General features: G+C 35.1%; 1 protein-coding gene across 4 annotated transcripts in view; it reads right to left on the minus strand.

Moving 5' to 3' along the window:
• The window catches only part of sona (sol narae metalloprotease), a 265,415-nt gene that overhangs the window by 119,097 nt on the left and 124,196 nt on the right, over positions 1-22,122 (minus strand). For all 4 annotated transcript variants that reach the window (XM_073955851.1, XM_073955848.1, XM_073955846.1 and 1 more), the window contains one exon: positions 21,438-21,539. In XM_073955851.1, the coding sequence (XP_073811952.1) occupies positions 21,438-21,539 (102 nt within the window). The remainder of the gene's footprint in view (positions 1-21,437; positions 21,540-22,122) is intronic.

The raw sequence follows: 22,122 nt of genomic DNA on the forward strand, positions 1-22,122 counted from the left end.
GTAAAATTTTCTATATTTTATAGATTTTGATGCCCTAGATGGAGTTTTTCTTATGTGGTTTTTAAAAAGATAGGGCTACAATATTGCTAAATACAAAGGCCAAATTCCTATTCGTTTCTGAGATAAAGGCCTGATAAATGCAAAAAGTGCAGATTTAGCCCGGTTTAGATGAGGCCATAAAATCCGAACTGGATCTGACAGGACAAAACCCTACTAGGGTTTTTGTAGTCTTAATATGTACTTTCAAAAAATGCATACTAGAAGTTGTTTGCATTTTCAGTGTTGCATAGTGTAATTGTTCCATTAACATCCCAGAAGGGACAAGGGAGACTTCTCCCATATCAATGAGTGCACCCCGATTCATATTAGCTCAATGATATGGGACCTACTGTTTATCGCCGAGTTCGAACGGCGTGTCTTAAGACACCACTTGTAGAGAAGTTTTACATGGCTGAAATACTCAGGAAATTTCGAGGTGTATTTTGCCACCGTTGAAAGTATTTGATGTTGATTGGCCTGGGAATCGAACCGCATACCATCTGAGTGCCAGGGGGGTGTGCATTCCATTGCACTACTTTGGCACCCCACAAATCTCCATACTTACCCATTATTTTAAATAACTCATTGGGGGTTATCATGAATGACATTTCCCCGTGAGTTTCGTCTTTCCGCCGTTGCAACTTAAGGGAGAAAGTGAAAAAATTCACGGGGAATTGCCGTTCATGATAACCCCCATTATTTTAACAGGGGCATGTCGCCAGAAATAATTTGTTTTTTTTTTGCCACTAAAAGTCGGCAAATCTTTGGCTACAAAAGGTCGTACTTATTTAATTACTTATTCTTCGACTTTTAGATGCCAATAAATAACTACGTATTTCTGTTGAAGCACTGGATTAGTAAGGAAATTTGTAATGATTTTTTTTTCGCTGGGCTATTACTATATGTAAAGTTGGGACCTAATCGGGTATTCCCATCGAGAGTAGACTTGCTAAAGAAAATTATGCCATCTTAATAGGAGCTGCTAGGACATCATGCCGTAAAAAAATCGAGAACTGATTTTAAACACGAAGAAGTGAACCGAAATAGTCCATATTGTAACCTGATCGATGTCTCAAAAAATATTAAGAAGTGCAAAGTTTGCACCAAATCGGTTACGCCCTTCGATTTGAAATTGTTAAGTTGATATAAATTTGAGCAAAGTATTACGACGAAGTTTGGACCAAGGCAGTTGAACGTTTGAAAGCTCTAGTGCTTAATCAACTACAAATTGTCTCAAATAGATTTCGTCCAAACATACTTCAAGTCTAATACCATGATTTCGACGAGTCACATTTTCAATCGTGTCAAAATCGTGTTATACCCTAGACAGACGGCAGCGTTAATTTGCATTAACTGCCTTAATTCAAATTAATCCGTGCATTATCCACATTCTTAATGCACAAAATCAAAATGAATTTAAATTGAATTTAGGTATTTCAATATGGCAATAATGTAAAAGAGAGCCCATATTCATATAAGGGAGAGAGCATGTTGATGCTCTGAGACACAATTTGCATTGCAAACAACAACAAAAACAGTTGTTTAGCAGCAACCAGCTGTTTCGTAAATGCAAAAACTGTCGTCAGGGTAAAATTAAATGCAGTTCTTAATGCAAATTAACGTTGCCGTCTGTCTTGGACATTACCCTAAATGCTGAGGGTATAATTATATTTATAATAATACGCTAAACGGTATGTAGAATTATTGCTCAGAATGTCATATTTTCTAGAAATTTTTTTTCTGGGATCTTGGGAACTGTTATTCAGTTGATTGTTTCCACCAATTTCGACTGAATAGCTCGCTGAGGCCATTGTTTTGCAACGAAAAATTAATTTTTATATAATATCCAATACAGCCTTAAAATATGCAATATTTTTTTAAATGTAAATCATTATCTATTAAATTCGGTGGCGATGAGTGACTCGCTGCCTTACATGGCTAACGGTTGGTGGGATTTTTTCCTGGAATGGTGTGGAATGACGAACGAGATCTATATATATAAAATTCTGTGGTGATGAATGACTCTCTGATTGACTGATAATCCCCACCAAAATGTTTGATGATATATCTATCTAAGAAATGTAAGGATCCTATGACATTTCTTAGATAGATATATGTTGGATTTTGGGAAATATATTCTGGAATGGTACGAAAATAAATATAAAAAATTTTGGCTATGAGTGACTCACTCCCTCAGTCAGTGGGTCACTCATAGCCAAAGAATTTATGAACGTCCAGGGGAAATGAATGAATCTACGATTTTAACATTTTTCGTGAGAGAAACTTCTGATCCGAGAATAAGCATGCGTTTGTTTAATTTGTCCTAGAAGGGTACGAAGTGGCCAATAGGGTTATGACTTTTTTGCAACCTCATATCCCTGTATCATAGCGTGATGAGTTTTGCCATAAGATTCGGTGAAAAAACCTCACGCACAAAATGATTTTAAAATTTGAATTAATCAAAATTATGGACAATTTTTTGAAGTCACTGAAAACAGATATATAATTGAAAATAAACTTTAGAGCCACATGAGATAATTAAAATTACATAAAATTTATTTCTTACTATTTTTCTTCAATTCTGAGAATCGTAAAAATGTCGTAAACGCTTTTATTCAAAAATATAATTTTTTAACAAAAAACAAAAAATTTAAAATTTTTTCAAAGTGACTTTTTTGCGACTTTTTTAATATTTGAATGAAATAAATTATTATAGTTATTAGTAGGCTTATATTTATTAATTCGTGTAACAAAAAATAATTTTTTTGAAACATTTTTTTTTATTTCATATATTTTTTCAAAAAATTATTTTTTTAAAATCGATTTGTGCGTGAACTTTTTTATATTTCAATGGAATAAACGATAGCATAGTGATTAATAGGCAAAAGTTCATTCATCCCTGCTACAGGAAATCAGTTTTGAGGAAAAATGTCAAAAAGTCATAACCCTAGTGGCCAAACATGTTGATATCTATACAATTTTATGTGGGTGAGTGACTCATTGACTGAATTGTAGTCTGAATTTAGAAACTTAAAATTCTCATCATCATTACCGTTGGTTCGAAGATGCTGAATAAGGATTGTTTTGGAAAATCTTACCATGGATGTCTACGAACCGTAAAAACTGACTCGCTGACTAATTGGCAATCAATGTCCAAGAAAAACGACTGAAGCTAGAAACATGAAATTAATCACTCATGGTTCGAAGATTTTAGAAAAAGTCTTGGGTTCCATTTTTTGGGATGGAAATGAATTGTGAAACAACATGAAATGAACATGAAATTCTTTGGTAAGGAATGACGTACTGACTGTGTAAATATTTATAAACGTCCATGAGAAAGCGCTGAAACTAAGTTTTTACTAAGTTTGCCTCATAAGTGGTATTTTTTAATGAGAAGTTTAGTACCTAATTTATGGGAAATTTGTCCTGGAATAGTGCGAAATGCACCAAAATCTATATTTATGACATTTTGTGTGGATGAGTAACACACAGATTGACTGATATTCAAAGCCAAGGAAAAAGGATGAAACTAGAATATATAGAGGTGAGGCTGCTTTCGGAAAATTTGTCCTGGAAGAGTACAAAACGCCGGAAATATATATATCTGTGAAACTCTGTGCTTATGAGTGACTCACTAATTGGCTGATAATTAACACTCAAGAAAATTTGGCTGAAGCTATGAAAAAGGATGAAACTAGAATATATAGAGGTGAGGCTGCTTTCGGAAAATTTGTCCTGGAAGAGTACAAAACGCCGGAAATATATATATATATCTGTGAAACTCTGTGCTTATGAGTGACTCACTAATTGGCTGATAATTAATACTCAAGAAAATTTGGCTGAAGCTATGATACTCGTATTGAAATTTTCTTGAAGCTCTCTTTTAGTGCGAAGGTGCAAGATGAAGCTGAGTTTTTGAGAATTTGTCCTGGAGAGATACGAAATGCACCATATATATATATACGGAAGCTAGAATCTTTAGAGGTGTGGCTGCTTTTGGAGAATTTATCCTAGAAGAGTGCGAAACGCCGAAAATATCTACACCTGTGAAACTCTGTGGTTATGAGTGACTCATTTATTGGCTCATAATTACACTCAGGTAAATTTTGCTGAAGCTAGAATACTCGTATTGAAATGTTCTTGAGGCTCTCTTTTAGTGTGAAGGTGTAAGATGATGCTGAGATTTGGAGAATTTGTCCTTGAGGGACACTAATTGCCACATATCTATTTATATGATGAATGACTCACAGTCTATAAAAATCTTTGGTTATGAGTGACTCAATGACTGACGGATTATAAACGGCGCTTGCGCTGCGAAAATGTTTTTGGAAATTTGTACCGGAAGTGTTGTTAGAGACTAAACCCTATTCATGGCAGCAAAACTGTGAAGAATTAATTTGTTTTCGTTAAAATCCTGGAAAATATGAGTCTATTTCATTTAGAAGATAAGTTGGCACTAGTTTGGTCCTTCCAAATGCATATGCACAGTAAAAATCTGGGTTATAAAGTCAAAGAACTTGTGATATAGAAATTCTGTGGCCATTCTCTAGGGTTGTACGTTGTTCCTAGACTATAACAAATCAACCAAATTGTGAACTGAGGTCAATAAGGCAACAACAGCATCAAAACCAATGACTATAAAATCATATTTGGGGGTCCTTGAAGAAGAGTCCTGCAACAAATACCAGAATCCGCTTGGTTCGATACCAAGCCTATCCTCAGGCGTTACTAACACCATCCACTGATGAACAAATCAGTAGACACTAACTTCTATTGGGGTACTTCTATTCTTGAGTGATAAAGTGTAGATGTTTGTCCAATTTCTACAATTTTAAAAGAATTTTTAATAATGATGCTCTTATTTTGGAGTTTTTGTGAGAATTGGTTTAAATTTAAAAAAAAAGTTTCGTGGCTAACAAATTTTATAGAAAGATATATTTTGGACCTTCTTACCCTACTTTTCCAAAACCCAGGATAATTTATTAACTTCACACCAACAGTGATATTGAATATGGTATCATCAGTCGTTTTTTTTCTGGGCGTTGATAATTGTCTTCAGTAAAATGCTACTCACATTTTGTGAATATGTCGGCTATGAAAAGTTAGTGGTAAGGTACTTTGTTCGACACGCCGTTAAGACTCGACAATAAAAAATATGTGAGAGAAGTCTCTCCTTATAGCGAATAAATCGATCTTTACGTATGTAGATTATTTTTTTTTTCAAAACGAAAGATTATGACAACATCAAATTTTGAACTCTGCCGAAAATACACCTCAATGTAATAATGTAGGAGACATTTCCTGAAAATTTCAGCTATGTAAAACTATTCAACATGTGGTGTCTTAAGACACGCCGTTCAAAATCGACTGTAAAAAGTAGGTCTTACATCATTAAGGGAATATGCCTCGCGATGTGCTCATTCTTGTGAGAGATGCCTCTCTTGTGTTTCTGGCATCTTTGTAATTAAATAGTTATAACTGGACAATTTTTAATTTTGTGACCCAGAATATTATTTTCATGTTTTTTTACCTCGTTTTCTTCCATTATTTGTGATTATTATTTTTATTGCGGAACTACTATAATACATAACTAAACCACATAATTGACTCCCTATTGTCAAATATTTCAACACCTATCAACATAAGAGAATATGCCCCGGGATGTACTCATTCTTGTGAGAGATGTCTCCCTTGTGTTTCTAGCATGTTTGCAGGAAAATATTTATAACTGGGAATTTTTTTCTTTTGTGACCCACTGTATTGGTGGACAGAGAATATTATTTTTAAGTTTTTTTACCTCGTCTTCTTCCATTATTTCTTATTATTATTTTTATTTTGGCACTACTATAATACAGAACTAAACCACATAATTGCCTCCGTATTGTCAAATATTTCAACACCTATCAACATAATCTTAGCATAAAAGCGGAACAAAAAATTCTAAAACAATGCAAAATAATTGTTTCCACCATTAACAATAGGCAATAAGATAGATGACAAAGTGGATTATGGCTAGTGGTGGTGCTGCTGCTGTGGTGTTAAATGTCGACAACAAAATTATTAATAAATTAAATCGCAAAAAAACTGTTAAAAGTTGGACAATAATTAGCCAAAAACAATGAAAAAATATTATTTTAAGGTGTTTGTTGTGGAACTAAAAGTGTTGACTCTTTTGCTAACTATTTGTCTCTCTATCACTCGCTCACAGACAAATTTAACCCAGATATGCCCAAGGGTTGATAGTGATCATGATCATTTTTTGCACATTTTTCTATATTTTCCTCTCAAAAATTCAAATTTTGTGTACTGGGCCCCTCCGAAATGGTGTCGAGATGTATTTCTAGCTATATCCTTGGGGTCGGAAATAAAAACGGAACTCTGATAAAGCTAACATGTCATGAAAACAAGAATTTTGTGTGTCCTATATATAGGACATTGGGCATATCTGGGTTAATAATTTTTTTCACGTTTGTGTCTTAAGTCTTTTGTTTCATTAATCAAAGAACAAATTTCCTTCAAACGGAACTAATTAAAAGACTGCAAATAATGGAGTAAAGTGTACAACATGAATTAATATACATTTTTAAGAAATTGGTATAAATTTACTTGTAATTTCAAGAGAGCTAAAAATTGAGCTAGAGAATCACGGACCTCAAGCTCAAAGAAACTTGTCTTTTATTATGATAAACAGAAACTGAATTTTGTAAAACATTTAAAATAAATATAAATATATTTTTGAACTGTAAAATAGCGGAGTTTTTCATAGGACTATCCCGTTTGGTGGCAAATGTAAAGGCTCATGACATTTAGTTTAACATCTTTATGCACCGTTGAATAATAATCGAACTGACCTGAGCACCTTCTGAAATGCCTCTGAGCAAGACAATCAAAATAAACATGAACCACACATATCATAGGACCTTTAATATACATATTTTAGAACTTTGGGTAACATAATACAAAAAGCAATTTTTAAACCTCTCTTTCTATAAAATTTCAAAAATTCCCTTAATAATTATATTATCTAACAAAGATCTAAAGTAAGTATTAGATGGGTGTAATACTCCACAGAGGCAGTAGTGTGGAGTTGCATGCCAATAAATGCACAACAACAATAACATATCAAATATTCCAAAACAGCAGTAGACATGAACACACAGCAACGTCTCTAAACATGACAAAAGACACCAAAACTATAAAAAAAAAAACGTCCCGACATCAATGTAAAAATTGGTGAGGCCCCCTAAAGCAGTTTACATAACAACATGCAACACGGGCATTAGCTTGTGTGCGTGCAATGCAAAAAAAACTTTGTTACACATTTTTGTTATTGTCGTCGTTTTGTGCTGGATTTCAATAGCCCCAGAGACATTTCTGTGACTGATATTTTAGTTTTATTTTTCATAGATGCATGGAAAATCCCGGCTTGAAAAAAGTTATCCTTCATAAAAAACTATGACCATAACTTTACATGACGGTGTCTCCAATGGTGTTGTTAAATTTTTTTCTATCTCTCTCTTCCCTCTATTTGATATCTGTGCCTAACTTGTGTGTCCAAAATGACAAGCATGATTAAATTGCCAAATCGTAAACCACGATTAGTGTAACTAAACTAAATTGAATATTTGAGGAATTTTGCAGGGAAGAGCAAGATGAAATGTGAATGCACATTCCAAGGGTATTTTTAGTGTGGGAAATATTTTCGAATGAAGAATGAGGATTAGGAATTTTTGCTCCAGACGTCTTCTTAATAGGGAAATATAAACAAATATCAATAATGGTTATTGGAAGCAAAAGCTAGAGTCTTAATGTTAGCGGTATTATAAAACTTAACATAGGAACAGAAATTAAATATAGAACTGTGCACACTGGATTCTAACAGTGTTATGTTTTATAGGAGTGATAAGCTAGCACTCTAGAGCGATAAGTCAGTCTCCATCCATTTACAACTCAAGACTATGGGCCATGAAATAGTTGGGATATATCAATACGAAAATACCAAAGATGAGCAAATCGGTCGCACAAAGATCTGAATCAATAAAAATTACAGGATGTCAGCCAGGAGGTTGTCTGACAATAGGTTATTTCTCACAGGTAAGACTATCTTTCTAGAATTATGTCCATCAGTAGAACCTGAGTCTTTCTTCTTCTCTCAACATCACTCGTCCCTCAAACATAGGAAATTCATCTGCTGTACTATCAGAGAGTTTACTTATCATCATTTCAAAGAACCACCTCACTCTTCTGAGTTTCGGATAGTAGAAATGAATCTACGGCTAAGGATAGCAACAGTTTTCTATCTGGTCAGACCATCTCCTTATAAGTTGATGTGCAAATTTCGGTGCTCAGTGATTAAGAAGTCACACAATGAAAGGGAGAACATCTGAACCAATAGAATTTATAGGCTGCTAGGAATGAGGTTGCCTCACAATCGGTAATTACCCTCTAGTAAGACTATCTCCCTCTCAGCTTTAAATTTTCCTCAATCATAGGAGGCTTTTTCACCTCTGATCTTCACAATTCCTCAATCATAGAACATTTCAAATTCATAGAACTGCCTAACCCTTCTGAAGCTCGGTTAGTAGAAAGGAATTTGCGGTGTATAATGCAGCTGCAACCACGAAATCTTCTGTACGGTAAGTTACACTGAATACCCAGGAGGACATGACGGTACTAGAAATGAATGTGGTGAGGTACGCCTAATCACACCCAATAAGCCCAGAGGTTTGGAAAAAGAAAATATAGTTGCGTAAGCAGAGTTTGGGAACACTTCTACTTTGTCATCTTCACGCATATCGATGACGTAACCAGGAACAGGTCATGTGGCAGGAAATCTATAACCCTACCCTCCCGACTAATTTGGACGTATGTGGAGTGAAATAAGGAACAGTTTAAGCTCCATCTTTCCTATTTAAGCGCCCCCAGCCATACGTATGCTAATGATTGCCCAATCACGGCTGCTGGGAAGATATTCTCGGTGAATATCTCAGTCTAAAGCTGCTGCACTTGGGAGCAAATAAATAAACCTTGATGACTTCTTTTAAACCGATACAACCGTCTTAGCTTTTTTATGGGCGACAGAGTTTAGAATACCAGTACAATAATATTACATCTTGTCAAAAAAAACCTGAAAACTTGTCCTAGGAACCTCCTCTGTTTCATCTACCCAAAGAGATGTTGCAGTATCTTGGTTGCCCTAATCATCACATTGTGGATAGGCCTCCATTGAAGCGTGTCAGGAAGTATCTTTAGAAGATACATTTTGTAAGAGGGAGAGAGAGGGAGAGAGAGAGAGAAAGAATTGCTACATTACTATGCCTGTGACAAAGAGAAGAGTAGGAAACACTGAGAGAAGAGCAGGAAACACTGAGGTACCCAAGGGCGCCAAAATTAACAAAAGGGTAGTTTAAGGACATGTCTCGGATCATTTTAAAGTTTTCTGAAGTTGGTTGTCTTGCCGGTCGCTATTAGTACTGCTAATGTTAATGAAGCATCGCCCGCATCAACTAAAATGACTGGTGAACACGATAACTTACGAAATGAGTATTCGATTTGGCAGTATAATTTCTTCCAAACGCACATCAAGTTCCAAGAAGTTCTAATTCGGACAACAACTTCAAGTACCTTCCACAAAAATGTTTACATGCTTCTTGTCAAAAGCGGGTGGGCACAAATGGTCTCATCTTTTCGGAATATAATATCTTCCTCAAACTAAAATCAAGATCGAAGAGAGACTATATTGGACCACTCCTTTCGGTACCTGCATCACAAAACATCAAAATGATGGCTTAAGTGCTTTAAGGGCTCTTCGATGATTGTTTTGAAATGTTCATCGAAGAAAGTCCTTGTGATTCTGATTACAGGGTATAATTTTTTTCGTCGGTATCTCCATGCTTCTACTCTACAAAACACTGATACTACCTGTGCTAATGTATGGCTCCGAAGCATTAGTACTTGCGAAAGTAGATAAGGCAGCACTTGGTGTGTTCGAGAGAAAAATTCTTCGAAAGAAATACTGCCCCATATCTGTTAGCGATTATTATTGACGTTGAATGAATCACTAGCTATACTAGATATATATTGACATCGATATCGTTAAACGTATTGTGCTGCAACGATTGCGTTGATCATATTATAAGAATGAATGATGATGCCTCAAAAAGGCGTATGCACACGAGCCACAAGGCGGTAAAATAGGCCAAGACTTCGATGGAAAGAACAGGTGAAAGATGACATCGAAGACCATGGTATCCCTCTAAACTGGGAAGAGATAGCTAGAGATCGGGGAAGGTGGAAATCTATCCTTTGTTCGGCTTATGGGACAAATGTTATGTGCGCAAGTAAGTAAGTCCATGCTTCCTAAGATAATGAACCAAAAGTTCTAAAAGTCCAACTAAATTGTCCGGTGGGCACTATAACTACCGAAAGAATGACTTCCAAAATTACATACAGTTCCAAGATGGGCTATTCTGGTCTATTCCTTTAGGTATCTTCTTCAATAAAGTTCAAAACTTTTGCGTTTTAATACAGTTTAAGGTCACTACTTGGGCGCCACGATGGTAAGATCAAATTTTCAACGGTGGAAAAATGCCCCTCAGTAATGTTGGCGACATTTCCTGAGTATTTCAGCCATGTTAAACTTCACTACAAGTAGTGTCCTAAGACACGCCGTTTTCTTGTAATATTAGAGATTATTATTGTTTGTTTAGTGTAGATTGTGGTGGTTAGGTCTGTGGACTAATTAGGCCCACAGTTATATGGGGTAGGTATCATATAAATGTGGGCTTAATTATTCCAACACAATCAACACAAACAAATACCTTATTATCCAAAAATTCTTTTGTCACCTGCAAAAATGATATTTAGTTTTAAAATTGGGTATATTTAGGTTCACCAATACTGTTATTGATTTTAAGGCCATAGGCTGAGGGTACCAGCTGTGGGCTGATTCTTTTTTACTTGCTTTAACTCCTATTGGGTTAGGATTAACGACAGTGAACATTGGGTGCAGTCCCGCAACATCATAAACTATCAGCTAATACAGTCACAAATAATGGTTTTATTACAGATGACCGAATGACTTATAAACGTAAACTCATAGCAGTATATTTCAAGAGCAGTCATTATAATCCAGTTATAAACAACATTTTGTAAAGCCCATCAGACCTACAAATGTTCTATCACTATCTTCCATTAAACTGCATTAATTATAAAAAGTTTTTCTTGTTTTTTATCTTTCAAAACTTCCATACCTAGGATTCTTCTAAAAATTTCAATTAGAATGCTGTAATAAATCTTGCGGAACGAAACGATGGAAATAATTCATTAAAGCGTTTTACAATTGCATTTTTACCATACATTGTAGGCCTAATTGGCTGTTGATTAATTACCAACTTCATTATTCTGCAGCTGACAGAGTGTGTGTGGGGCCCACAACAATGTACAGGTTCATAGAATATTGGCAACAACAAAAGCCAAAACAATAACAAAAATAGTCATAACAAAAACGAAATATTACATAACTGCAACAACAATGAAAGAAACGAATGCATCAAATCGTGTGTTTAAAAGTGGCAAAAATATATTTGGTTGCCATGTCTAAAGTCAGAGTTTGGCTTGATTGTTACTCTTGTTTCTGGTTAGTGTTTTGTGTGCGACTTGCTACCGTATAACACTGTTAATGAGCTGTGCTGGCTGGAAGCAGTGCAGTAAAACGGCATCTCTGCAACAATACCATACTGGTGGCGTCCAGTAAAAGAAACACTTGCAATCTGTTTGAACAAAAATCAACCTCCATACAACACAACACTGACAATGAGCCATAGCCTCCGCAACCGCCATTGAGTTAAGTATGCGTAGCTTACAACAAATCACAGTAACAACAGCAGAAAAGTCTCTTAACATTCGAAAATTACATCTGAATGTTACCGCTGATGATGGCTATGATGATGATGGTATTGCTATAAACGAATGAACTCTTTAATGATGCAACAGTTCAAGATGCACATTTCAACTGTGAACGACAAGAAAAAAACTCGAGTTTGTTGGCAAGTTGTTTTCCCTCCATGGTTTCGATTTTATGATCACCTACTCTCCTTGCCTGCAGCTACTTCTTCTCCCATCACTCACTCACTAAGTTGATAATTTGTTGTAGAAGGCCTTTTTGTGGTAAATGCTGCATGTGAATGCCAGCTCAAAAATCGGCTTACTTTCTAATGAGCCCATTAATCGGTGAAGACATCAATTGTGTCACACACATACACTTCAACATCAACTTTTTTCAACATAACAGGTAGTTGTTGTAAAATCCATCTAACAATTGAATGTAATGAACGAATGATTTGGCCACAAAAGGGTGGAGTGCTGCAGATGGAAATGCTTGAGAGGTGCTTTCTGGATGGATTTGGGAAACGGGAAATTAGGTACTAAAATTGAGAAGAATTATATAAGCAACTTGAAGGCAAGTGAAATGCAAGCAAGATATATTGATATCATTAATAATGGAATTAAAGGCATTATTATGCAGTCATTGTTGTTGTTGTTTTGGGGTTTTGGAGTGGAGTGTTGTAAACATTTGACAGGAAGTAGTTACAATTGCAACGAAATAATTATTTTAGAGTTTGGGTTTGTGGGATAGGTCTAATTTTTCAATTGTTATTCAATTAACGTTGAATGGTTTTGTGAGAGTAAAAACCACTTGGATGGTAAAGTAGATATTGAATGGGAAAACTTTAAATGACTCTTAAGAGGGTATTATGTAACTTCATGTGGTTCTTGGTCATGTGATAGCTCTAATTAAAAGCTATCTTTGGAGTTCATTGATTACACAAGCACACACTCGCGATATTAATATAGGGCTAAACCAGGTGCATCAAAATTTCTGATGCTAGCTCCGGCCGAAAGTTAAACACCCTCAGCCCATGGCTGTCAAGAAATATAAATATAGTAGTGGATCTAAATGTACTATAAACGTCGACATGACATAACGCCCAACTGGCCCAAAATGAATATTGAACGTTATAACCGTGGGCATTATTTTTGGCGTTGTGAAGTTTATAGTGCCGTTAATAAAGCCAATTGTGCGATAAATCCGTTTATAATAAAAGTGTTGCTAAGGTAAGGAGAATTTCGTTTGCGCATCCGGCTTTAAGTCTGTCCAAGGGTGAAATTCTTAAACACCGGCCGAAAGCCGACTACTCACAGCAAATTTAAAGGCGATTATAAGGTCAAGGACGTTCCATAAGTGTAGCTAACTTTGCACCTGTTCAATGATAAAGATTTAAATCCCAGCGGACGGCTGACAACACCGAAAATTTTTACACAACAAATTGGGCGCTGTGTCCTGTTTCATTTGGACTCTCTTTTGTGCATTCCTCTCTACAAAATCTTTCGACATCAGAGGAAGACTAAAGCGTGAAATCGCCTCCTGTATAACCTTTCTGAAAGAGTCTTGATTCGGCCCATTATCGAAAGAAGTATGGAAAATAAAATGAGAGCATTGTCACAAAAACCACTAAGAACGTCAGTGTGGTGTACGAAGGTGTGGCTCTAAATATTGTAACATTTCAGGTACCATATCTCTGGAAGCATTGACTTTCCCGAGAAAAAATTATGTTGTAGTCATGAGCGCAGGGACTATACGCTATTAAAATATCAACGCGATCGGAGAAGTCATCTAATTTTCGGAGTCATTCCACTCGGTAATTATGGTGTGAACCAGCCACTGAATATCGAAGTTATTACCGGTTTTTAGAGCTTTTGGGTACTTATGTAAGAAACCATGAAATTGCCAATGAAAAAATATGACGTTGTTATCAGAATCACAAGGTCTACCTGTAATGAAAATTTCAACACATTTCTCGTACGTAAACTGTAAATGTTGAACTTTTGTGTGGGAGGTACCGAAAGGAGTTGCTCTATGTAGTCGATCTTCGAACTTGTTTAATGTTGAGAGAAACATTACGATGTCAAGTCACTTCTTTCGATAGTTATAGCGCCCATCAGCCATTTCAATTGGCCACGATAGGTTTTTTAGAACTTTTGTGAGGTAGGTACATTAAGGTTTTGTCCGTCTTCAGACTTGATTTAGGTTTCAGAGAAATATTACGATGTGTAAATGTTGGACCGCTATCAGTCACATCTTTCGATAGTTATAATGCCAAACAAATTTTTAGATGGTCACCGTAGAATTTGTTAGAGCTTTTAGACCATTATGTCAAGAAGCACCATTATATTGCTCAAGAACACCATTATATTGCTGCAATTGGGATCACAAGGAGTACCTTAGGTAAAAATTACAAAATGATCCTCGAATAGCCCTTAAACTGGGCATAGGCGAAAAATTTGAACATTTGTGAGGAAGTAACGGATGGAGATGCCCGATCTTTTTTGAGAAAATTATTAAGATATGTAAATCTTGGACCAATGCCAGATTCTCCATTCGATAGTTGTCGTGCTCATCAGTTATTTTAGTTGGAAACAAGTGAGCTACATTCGGTATAAATATCAGAACAGCCCTTAAAAAGTTCCACTTAAAAGAGATTTTTGGACTTTTATGAGGGCGCTACCTGAAGATGTTGTCCGATGCAGATCTTCTTGGAACTTGATGTAAGTTTGGAAGTAATTTTACTATGTGCAAATTTTCAGCCAAATCGCATACTCAATTCGTAAGTTATCGTGCTCATCTGTCATTTTATTTGGTGCCGACAGGATTTTTTAGACCTTTTTGGTCTATTACCTCAGGAAGTTGAGATTGGCCCCGAAAAAAATTCTACCGCCGTAATTGGCGTCGCGAGGACTACTTGTTGTAAAAATTTCAAATCTATCCAAGACATGTCCTTATACTGCACTATTGTCAAAAATTTTGAAATTTTGTGAGGGAGGTACCAGAAGAGCGGAACCGGAAGAATTTCTACATTATGCAAATTACTATCTTTGGGAGTTATCGTAAACATCATTTTAGGGAGCAGTTTTGAACTTTTGTGGAAGCCGTACCAGAAGTCGTGGATATGGCCTTATATTCCAAATGGTATTCTAGAACTCCATGATAAGGCCTCTCATTAGCAATAGATACTCTCTTAAGTTCTTCTGTTGGAGGTTGAAGCCCTTAAAGTTCCTTCTATTGACTATAGAAGCCCTTCGAGGGCATTCTATTGCCGATAGAAACTTTTTAGGGACCTTCTACTGTCGATTGAGGCCCTTTAAGGGCGCTCTATTGCCGATAGAAGCCCTTAAATGGCCTCCAATTGTGGAAAGAAGCCCTTTAATGGCTTTCTATTGCCGATATAAGCTTTTTACGGGCCTTCTATTGCCGATAGAAGCTCTTTAATAGCCTTTTATTGCCGACAGAAGCTCATGAAAGGCCTTCTATTGACAATAAAAAGACCATGAAAGGCTTTCTTGCCGATAGAAGCCCTCAAACGGCTATATATTGCCGAAAGAAGCCCTTAAAAGGCCTTTTATGCCGACAGAAGTCCATGAAAGGCCTTCTTTTTACTTTTAAATTTTGAAACCCTTAATGGCCTCTATTGAATATAGGAACTTTGAGAGGTGCCTTCTATGGATGACAGAAGGTATTCAAACGCCTTCTTTTGAAGATAAAAACAATTTAGAGGACTTCTAATGACGAAAGAGGCTTATTAGAGACTTTCTACTGATGATAGAAAACCTTTAAATGTCTGCTATTTACTTCAATCGCCTATTGACGACGATAGAAGCCATTCCTCAAACTTCTGTTGATGATAGATGAAATTAAGAGACCTTATTTATATTGACTGCATAAACCCCTTAAAGACCTTCTATTGACCTTCTAAAGACATCTTTTTTAGAAGTATCAATAGGTAGTGCAATGAAAGGTAGATGAACGCGTTATCTATTGTATTCATTAGATATTTTAAACTGTATAACTTATGAATATTCGTATATGTATTATGGATAAATCGCATTTTGGATGTTTCTGTTTTAACCATATCGTTCCTTAAATAAACTGAACGAGATTTTCTGGTATGTGACTACAAATTAAAATGTTCCCTATGTTATCTTAATTCCGCTATACATACTTCAACGATTATCTTCATTTCTCTCTCCCTCAGACATACAAGCTAAGAAATGTGGCAATTAAAATTAAACTAGGCAAGACTAATGGTCTGTTTCTTTAAAACAATTCGAATTCAAATTCGTTCGAATTACTTCCAAACTCCTGCTGTTGTAGAACAATTTTGTTTGAAAAATCTTTTCAAAAAATATAAATTTGGCAAAAATTCAAATGAATTTGTTTTTGAATCTTCTTAGAGAAACAGGTTATAAGTCTGCCGTTTTTTAAAGTGACGAAGTAGTCGTTTGTCATAAAATTAACATGAAGGGAATTTAAAAGTGATTTTCTTCCAAATATGTCTCTAAATTCGTTTGATCAAACATACACATACATGCATACATATTTCTAAGAAACATCCCCGAAGGGACAATGGAGAATTATTTCATATAAATGAGTACACTCCGATTGATATTAGCACAATGATATGAAAACCACTTTTCAAAGCCTGGTCCGAAAGTTGTGTCCTACGACACCACGCATAGAGAAGTTTTACATGGCTGTAATACTCGAAAAATGTCGTCAATATTACGCTGAGTGGTATTTTTTCCAACATTGAAAATCTGATGTTGCCAGGCTTGGGAATCGAATCAGAGCATACAGAGTGTAAGGCGGATGTACTTACCATTACACTACGGTGTGACCAAACGTTTTGTTTGTTCTCATATCGATAAATGGTCCCATTTGTATATTACCCCTGTTTCCAAACATTCTTTAAAGATAAGTTCAAAAACATGTGAGTAAAATGGTCCTCTTGTTTTCCCCTTCACCTTTCTTTGCATAAAGTCTAAGTGAAATCTACTTATCCATTCTGTCTCCAAATATCATACAACGACTTCTTGTAGTTTAAAAACTATTCTTTGATTTCAAGAGCCTTTTTTATCGTTTCAAAAGACAATAACGTTTCTCTTGTTTACAAACTTTAGAATGGCAACGCTAGTAGTTGATTTTATATCTGTTTCTTAAGCGGTGAATTTTAGATCACTTTTGTTGTTTGTTTTTATTAAACATGTGTTTAGTGTTTTTGTTTGTTCTTTTGCAAATATTCTTATTCTTATTATTCTTATGTTTTTCTTTTTTATTGTTTAAAATGATTATTGCAGCCACCAAACACTAAAATGCATTTAGTTTTTATAGACCAGTTGCTTGGGAGCAGTTTTTGTTTTTGCTTTTTTTCAAATTCTTGTATTTGTTTGTTTTTTTAATTGAGTGGGAAGCGATTTGTTGTTTTTAAAGAATAAATTTCTTGTTTTAGTTGTTAATTGTATGGTTTATGATCCAATTGTTTTAAATTAAAAAAAAAAAACAACAAAAATGAGTATCACGTTTTTTTATCGAAACAGGGGTGTAGTTTGGAATGTTTTTAGATACGGGGAGACTTTCAAGGCAGTTTTAAAACAGGAGGTAACCTAGATTGACTAAAAGAAAAAAATGGAGTTTTCCATTAAGGTTGAAAAGGTTAAACTAAAAAATCCGCTAAGTGATTGCCCTATCGGTAGACCTCTATATCCTCAGTCAATTCCTCATACTGATCCCAGTATCTTTATATGTCCACTTTTCGTTATTTTCATAGAAGGTCTTCCATAGACGACCTATAATGTCACTCTATTTTTAATAAAAGGCATTTAAAGGACTTTTCTTTCACCAATAAAAGTACTTCAGGGGGCTTCTACATTAAATAGACGGAATTTTAAGGTCTTCTATATTCAATAGAAGTCTTTTCAAGGACTTCCAGAAGGCCTTTAAAAGTATTCTTTTTACGATAGTTATTTTTTCAATAGAAGGCCTTTGAGGGCTTCTGCTTTAATAGAAGTCCTTTGAATTGCTTCTATTTTCAATAGAAGGCCTTTAAAGGGTCAGCAGACAATGTATGGGCTTCTATCTATCTACTGGCATCTTTTTATGACTTATATGAACAAGAAACCTTTTTACAATAGTAAGCCTTTGAAGAGCTTCCATTGTAAACAGAAGGCCTTAAAGGTCTTCTTTTTTCAAAAGAAAGATTTTGAAGGGCTTAGAAGAACTTCGAAGGTTCGTTTTTCAATAGATGGTCTTGAAGGTCTTCTAGTTTCATTAGAAGGACTTTGAATTGCTTCTATTATCAATAGGGCTGCTATTAAAGGGCCCTTAAAGAAGCTCTTAAACTTCTAGCTTTTAGGAGCTCTTAGACTTCTATTTGCAATAGGGCCTTCTTAAGGCCTTCTGTTGAAAATAGAATCCCTTAAAATACCTTCTATTGTCAATAGAAGGCCTTTGAAGGGGCTTCTATCGTCAATGGAAAGTCTTATATCAATAGAAGGTCCTCTATGTGCTTCTTTTGACAGTAGAAGGTCTCTCAAGGACTTTTAACATCAACAGAAACTTTGTTTACAATAGAGGGCCTTTGAAGCGCCTCTTGTTTCAATAGAAGGTCTTTGAAGGGCATCTTTTTCCAATAGAAGGCCTGTGGATTGCTTCTATTTCCAATTGAAGGCTTTAAGGCGTATTGAAGGGCCCTTAAAGAAGCTCATAAAGGCCTTCTGTTGAAAATATAATCACTTCAAATGCCTTCTATTGTCAGAAGAGGCCATGTGAAGGGGCTTGTATTGTCAATAGAAGGTCCTTTAAGGGCTTCTATTGAAAATAGAAGGCCTTTGAAGTGATTCTATTTTCAACAGAAGGCCTTAATAGCTTCTTTAAGGCAATTTAAGGACTTCTATCGTCAATAGAAACCTTTTTACAAAAGAATGCCTTGAGTTATGTTTTACACTTGATGATAAAACATTTATTTTAATTTTTCAATTAAACACACTTCAATTCTCCATATTATTTCATTTTATTTATTTTTTATTAATTCATATTGTTTAACAATTACGGATGAAATTAAAAATGATGTATACTTATTTAGATCTAGAACACAACTCCACTCCTTTTTCTAAATACATAAACTTATAAAGGAAGACAAAGGAGTTAGACATAAAGAGATTGACTTAATATTTAAGAGGATAATTTAATATTTTTCAGTAATAAAAGTATCAATTAAAAGTGGGAGTTAATGGGTGGTAAGAGAGAGAGAGAGTATTGTTTAATAAGATTGAGAGAGTGAGAATTATTATAATAAAAGAGAGATTTAAAATAGTTAATCTTACAAATGATAATAATATTGGGAGCTCTTGTTGGGGAGTAGAAATATGTATTAATGTGGGTAATGGAATGTAACTCTTGCATCGCCTTCAATATAAGGCATTTGAAGGGCTTCTTTTTTCCATAGAGGGATTTTGAAGGGTTTCTTTTTCAATAGAAAGCCTTTGAATAGCTTATTTTTAAATAGAAGGAGTTTTGAAGGGTTTCTATTTTCAATAGAAGGGCTTTAATGGGCTTCTATTGAAGGGTCCTTAAAGGCCTCCTGTTGAAAAGAGAATCCCTTAAACGGTCTTCTATTGTCAGTAGAAGGCCTTTGAAGGGCTCCTTACATTCTCAGTAGAAGACCTTTGAAGGGGCTTCAATAGTTAATAGAAGGGTTTATATCGTCAATAAAAGGCCCCTTAACGGCTTCTAATGACAATAGAAGGCCTTTTAAGGACTTCTGTCATAAATAGAAAACTTTCAATGGCTTCTACCGTAAATATAACCCCTTTAAGCGGCTTCTATTATCAATTGAATAGAGACGGACTTCCATAGTTGAATAGAAGACCTTTAATGGGCTTCTATCACGTCTTTAGAGAGCTTCTATCGCCAATGGAAGACATTTGAAGGGATTGTATTTTCAACAGATGGCCTTTAGGTGGAAGGTCATTCAAAGACCCCTATTGTTAAGGGATTATTTCGTCTTCAATAGCCTTTCGATGGATTCTATAATCAAATGATACGATCAAACATGTGCCTGAGCAAAATAATAGTTTTTGATCTCAAGCATATTTGTACAAAATCTTTAGCCCTGTCCTTCTCTCCGTCTGGCTGATTTGTCGAAACTATAGCTCTCGAAGGAATCAACTGATCTGTTCCGAAATTCATAATATGATGTCCAAACTTTGATAAAGTTTGACGATGGACCACATCGATCCGTACATTCGGCTACCTCCTCCACAAATGATCACACGATAACTCTCGAAGGAAGTAACGGATTTCGTCCAAACTTTGCAAATCGTAATATTTCTTCCAGGCATCGATCACGTTTAATAATAGATTACATCGGTCCACTCCTACGGATACCTCCTACACAAAATTTCAATATTTAGCGCAAAGTGCTCTTTGAGGCCATGATTCGGACAATTTTAACATTTTTGCAGCAGGTAGTCTGCGCTCCCACTGTTACGACGATAATTTTTTTTCGGGTGTGAGTCCAACTTCTTGAGATTGTGGGACAAGAGCTCAAAAACCCTAAAAATTAAATTGACTAGTGATCACGATAACTTACGAATTGAGTATCCGATTTGCACATTGTAAAATTTCTTTCAAACGTAAGGTGTGCAGCGAAGACACCTTCAGTTATCTCCCTCACAAATGTTCCGAATTTCCGCATAGGTACAGTTTAAGCGCTGTTTGTAGATAGTTTGAAATTTATGTTGAGGGTACTCCTTGTGGCCCTGTACAAAAGCCCTAAATAATCCAACTGTGACTAATTCAAATGGTTGGTGGAAACGATTGTTATTGTCAGGAAGGTGTGATTAACATTGGCCAAGCTTTGCACACGTAATACATACATACATACATATGTTCCCACAACATCCCCGAAGGGTCAAGGGAGACTTCACGTAATATTTCACGTAATATTTCTCCTAAATTTAAATCAAGTTCTAATATGGTATATATCGGACAACTCCTTCTGATAAGTCCTACATAAGGTTCAAAATTTTCTCTGGCGACAAAGCCAACAGATTCCTTTTTTCCTTGTTTAACTTCCATTAAGCAGATATTAGGGAAAAACTTCTTAACCCTTTGATAAAAAAAAATTTCTATCAAATTTTTTGTTTGTTTAAAAAAAAAAACAAAGAATTGTCTTTGTCTGATTTTCCCAAACTCTCACGCCAGTTTCTTGCTTATTCAGATTGTTGCCATGTTTTGTTAATGTTGGTTGATTTCAAAGTAATTGTAGCTAGCCTTTCAAGGTCACCTCTATATGACTTCATTTCTTAACTCAAAAATTCATGAAATGAATTCACATTTTATGCCATTGTTTTTTTCTTCATTGTGTTAAGTAATTTTCTTAAAACATTTTTTTCTATAATTATGTTCATATAGACTTTTTTCTCTCACAACTATGTATATAGTAACAATGACTTGTCATATAAGTATGTATGTTTTTGAGCTGTTTTTGTTTTAAACTTACCATTACTAAATCGCCGGTGATCTCATGACGTCTCATTAAAATAGCAGCCATATTTTCTTCATCTTGATAGACTTCACCAATATTATCGCTGGAATGTGAATGCTGTAATGGAAACAGAAATAGAAAATTTTATTTAGGTGAGAATACTATAGAGGGAAATAAAGTTTAAGAATAATGGTGCTATAATTTAAAATCTACAGTTGATCTGAATTTAAGTTGAAAAGAGGCTGATTCATAAATGTAAAAGTAAGAATGGCTGATTCATAGTTTACCGTGAGGAAGTTATGGACATAAAATATGTAGTACTTTTAGAATCCAGAAAGTAGTGTCGGAAGACCAACTGTGGTATTTATGGTGGACCAGAATATTATCTTCATAGACAGAAGATTGCAATTATTTTCCAAATAGCAGAAGGATTCATCTTAACCTAGAGGGAATCCATTATTCCATCATTTCTTATTCTATTATTTTCTTTTATTAGAAAGTCATTTATGCGAAATAGTCTTAAACTTGGATCATAAATATTATGTTTTGAAAAAATTAGCTTATTTAATCCAAAACCTGGTTTTGTGATATTGAAATGTCAACACATATCAAATTCAACATGTTCAGGTATTTATGTATAAAAAAAAACAATAAAAAGACAAGAACGCCATGGCTACCATTTAATTGACAATTTATGATA

The sequence above is a fragment of the Musca autumnalis genome, unplaced genomic scaffold (assembly GCF_047663935.1).
Source record: "Musca autumnalis isolate F117 unplaced genomic scaffold, ASM4766393v1 scaffold_5, whole genome shotgun sequence".
NCBI classification, from domain to species: Eukaryota; Metazoa; Arthropoda; class Insecta; order Diptera; family Muscidae; genus Musca; species Musca autumnalis.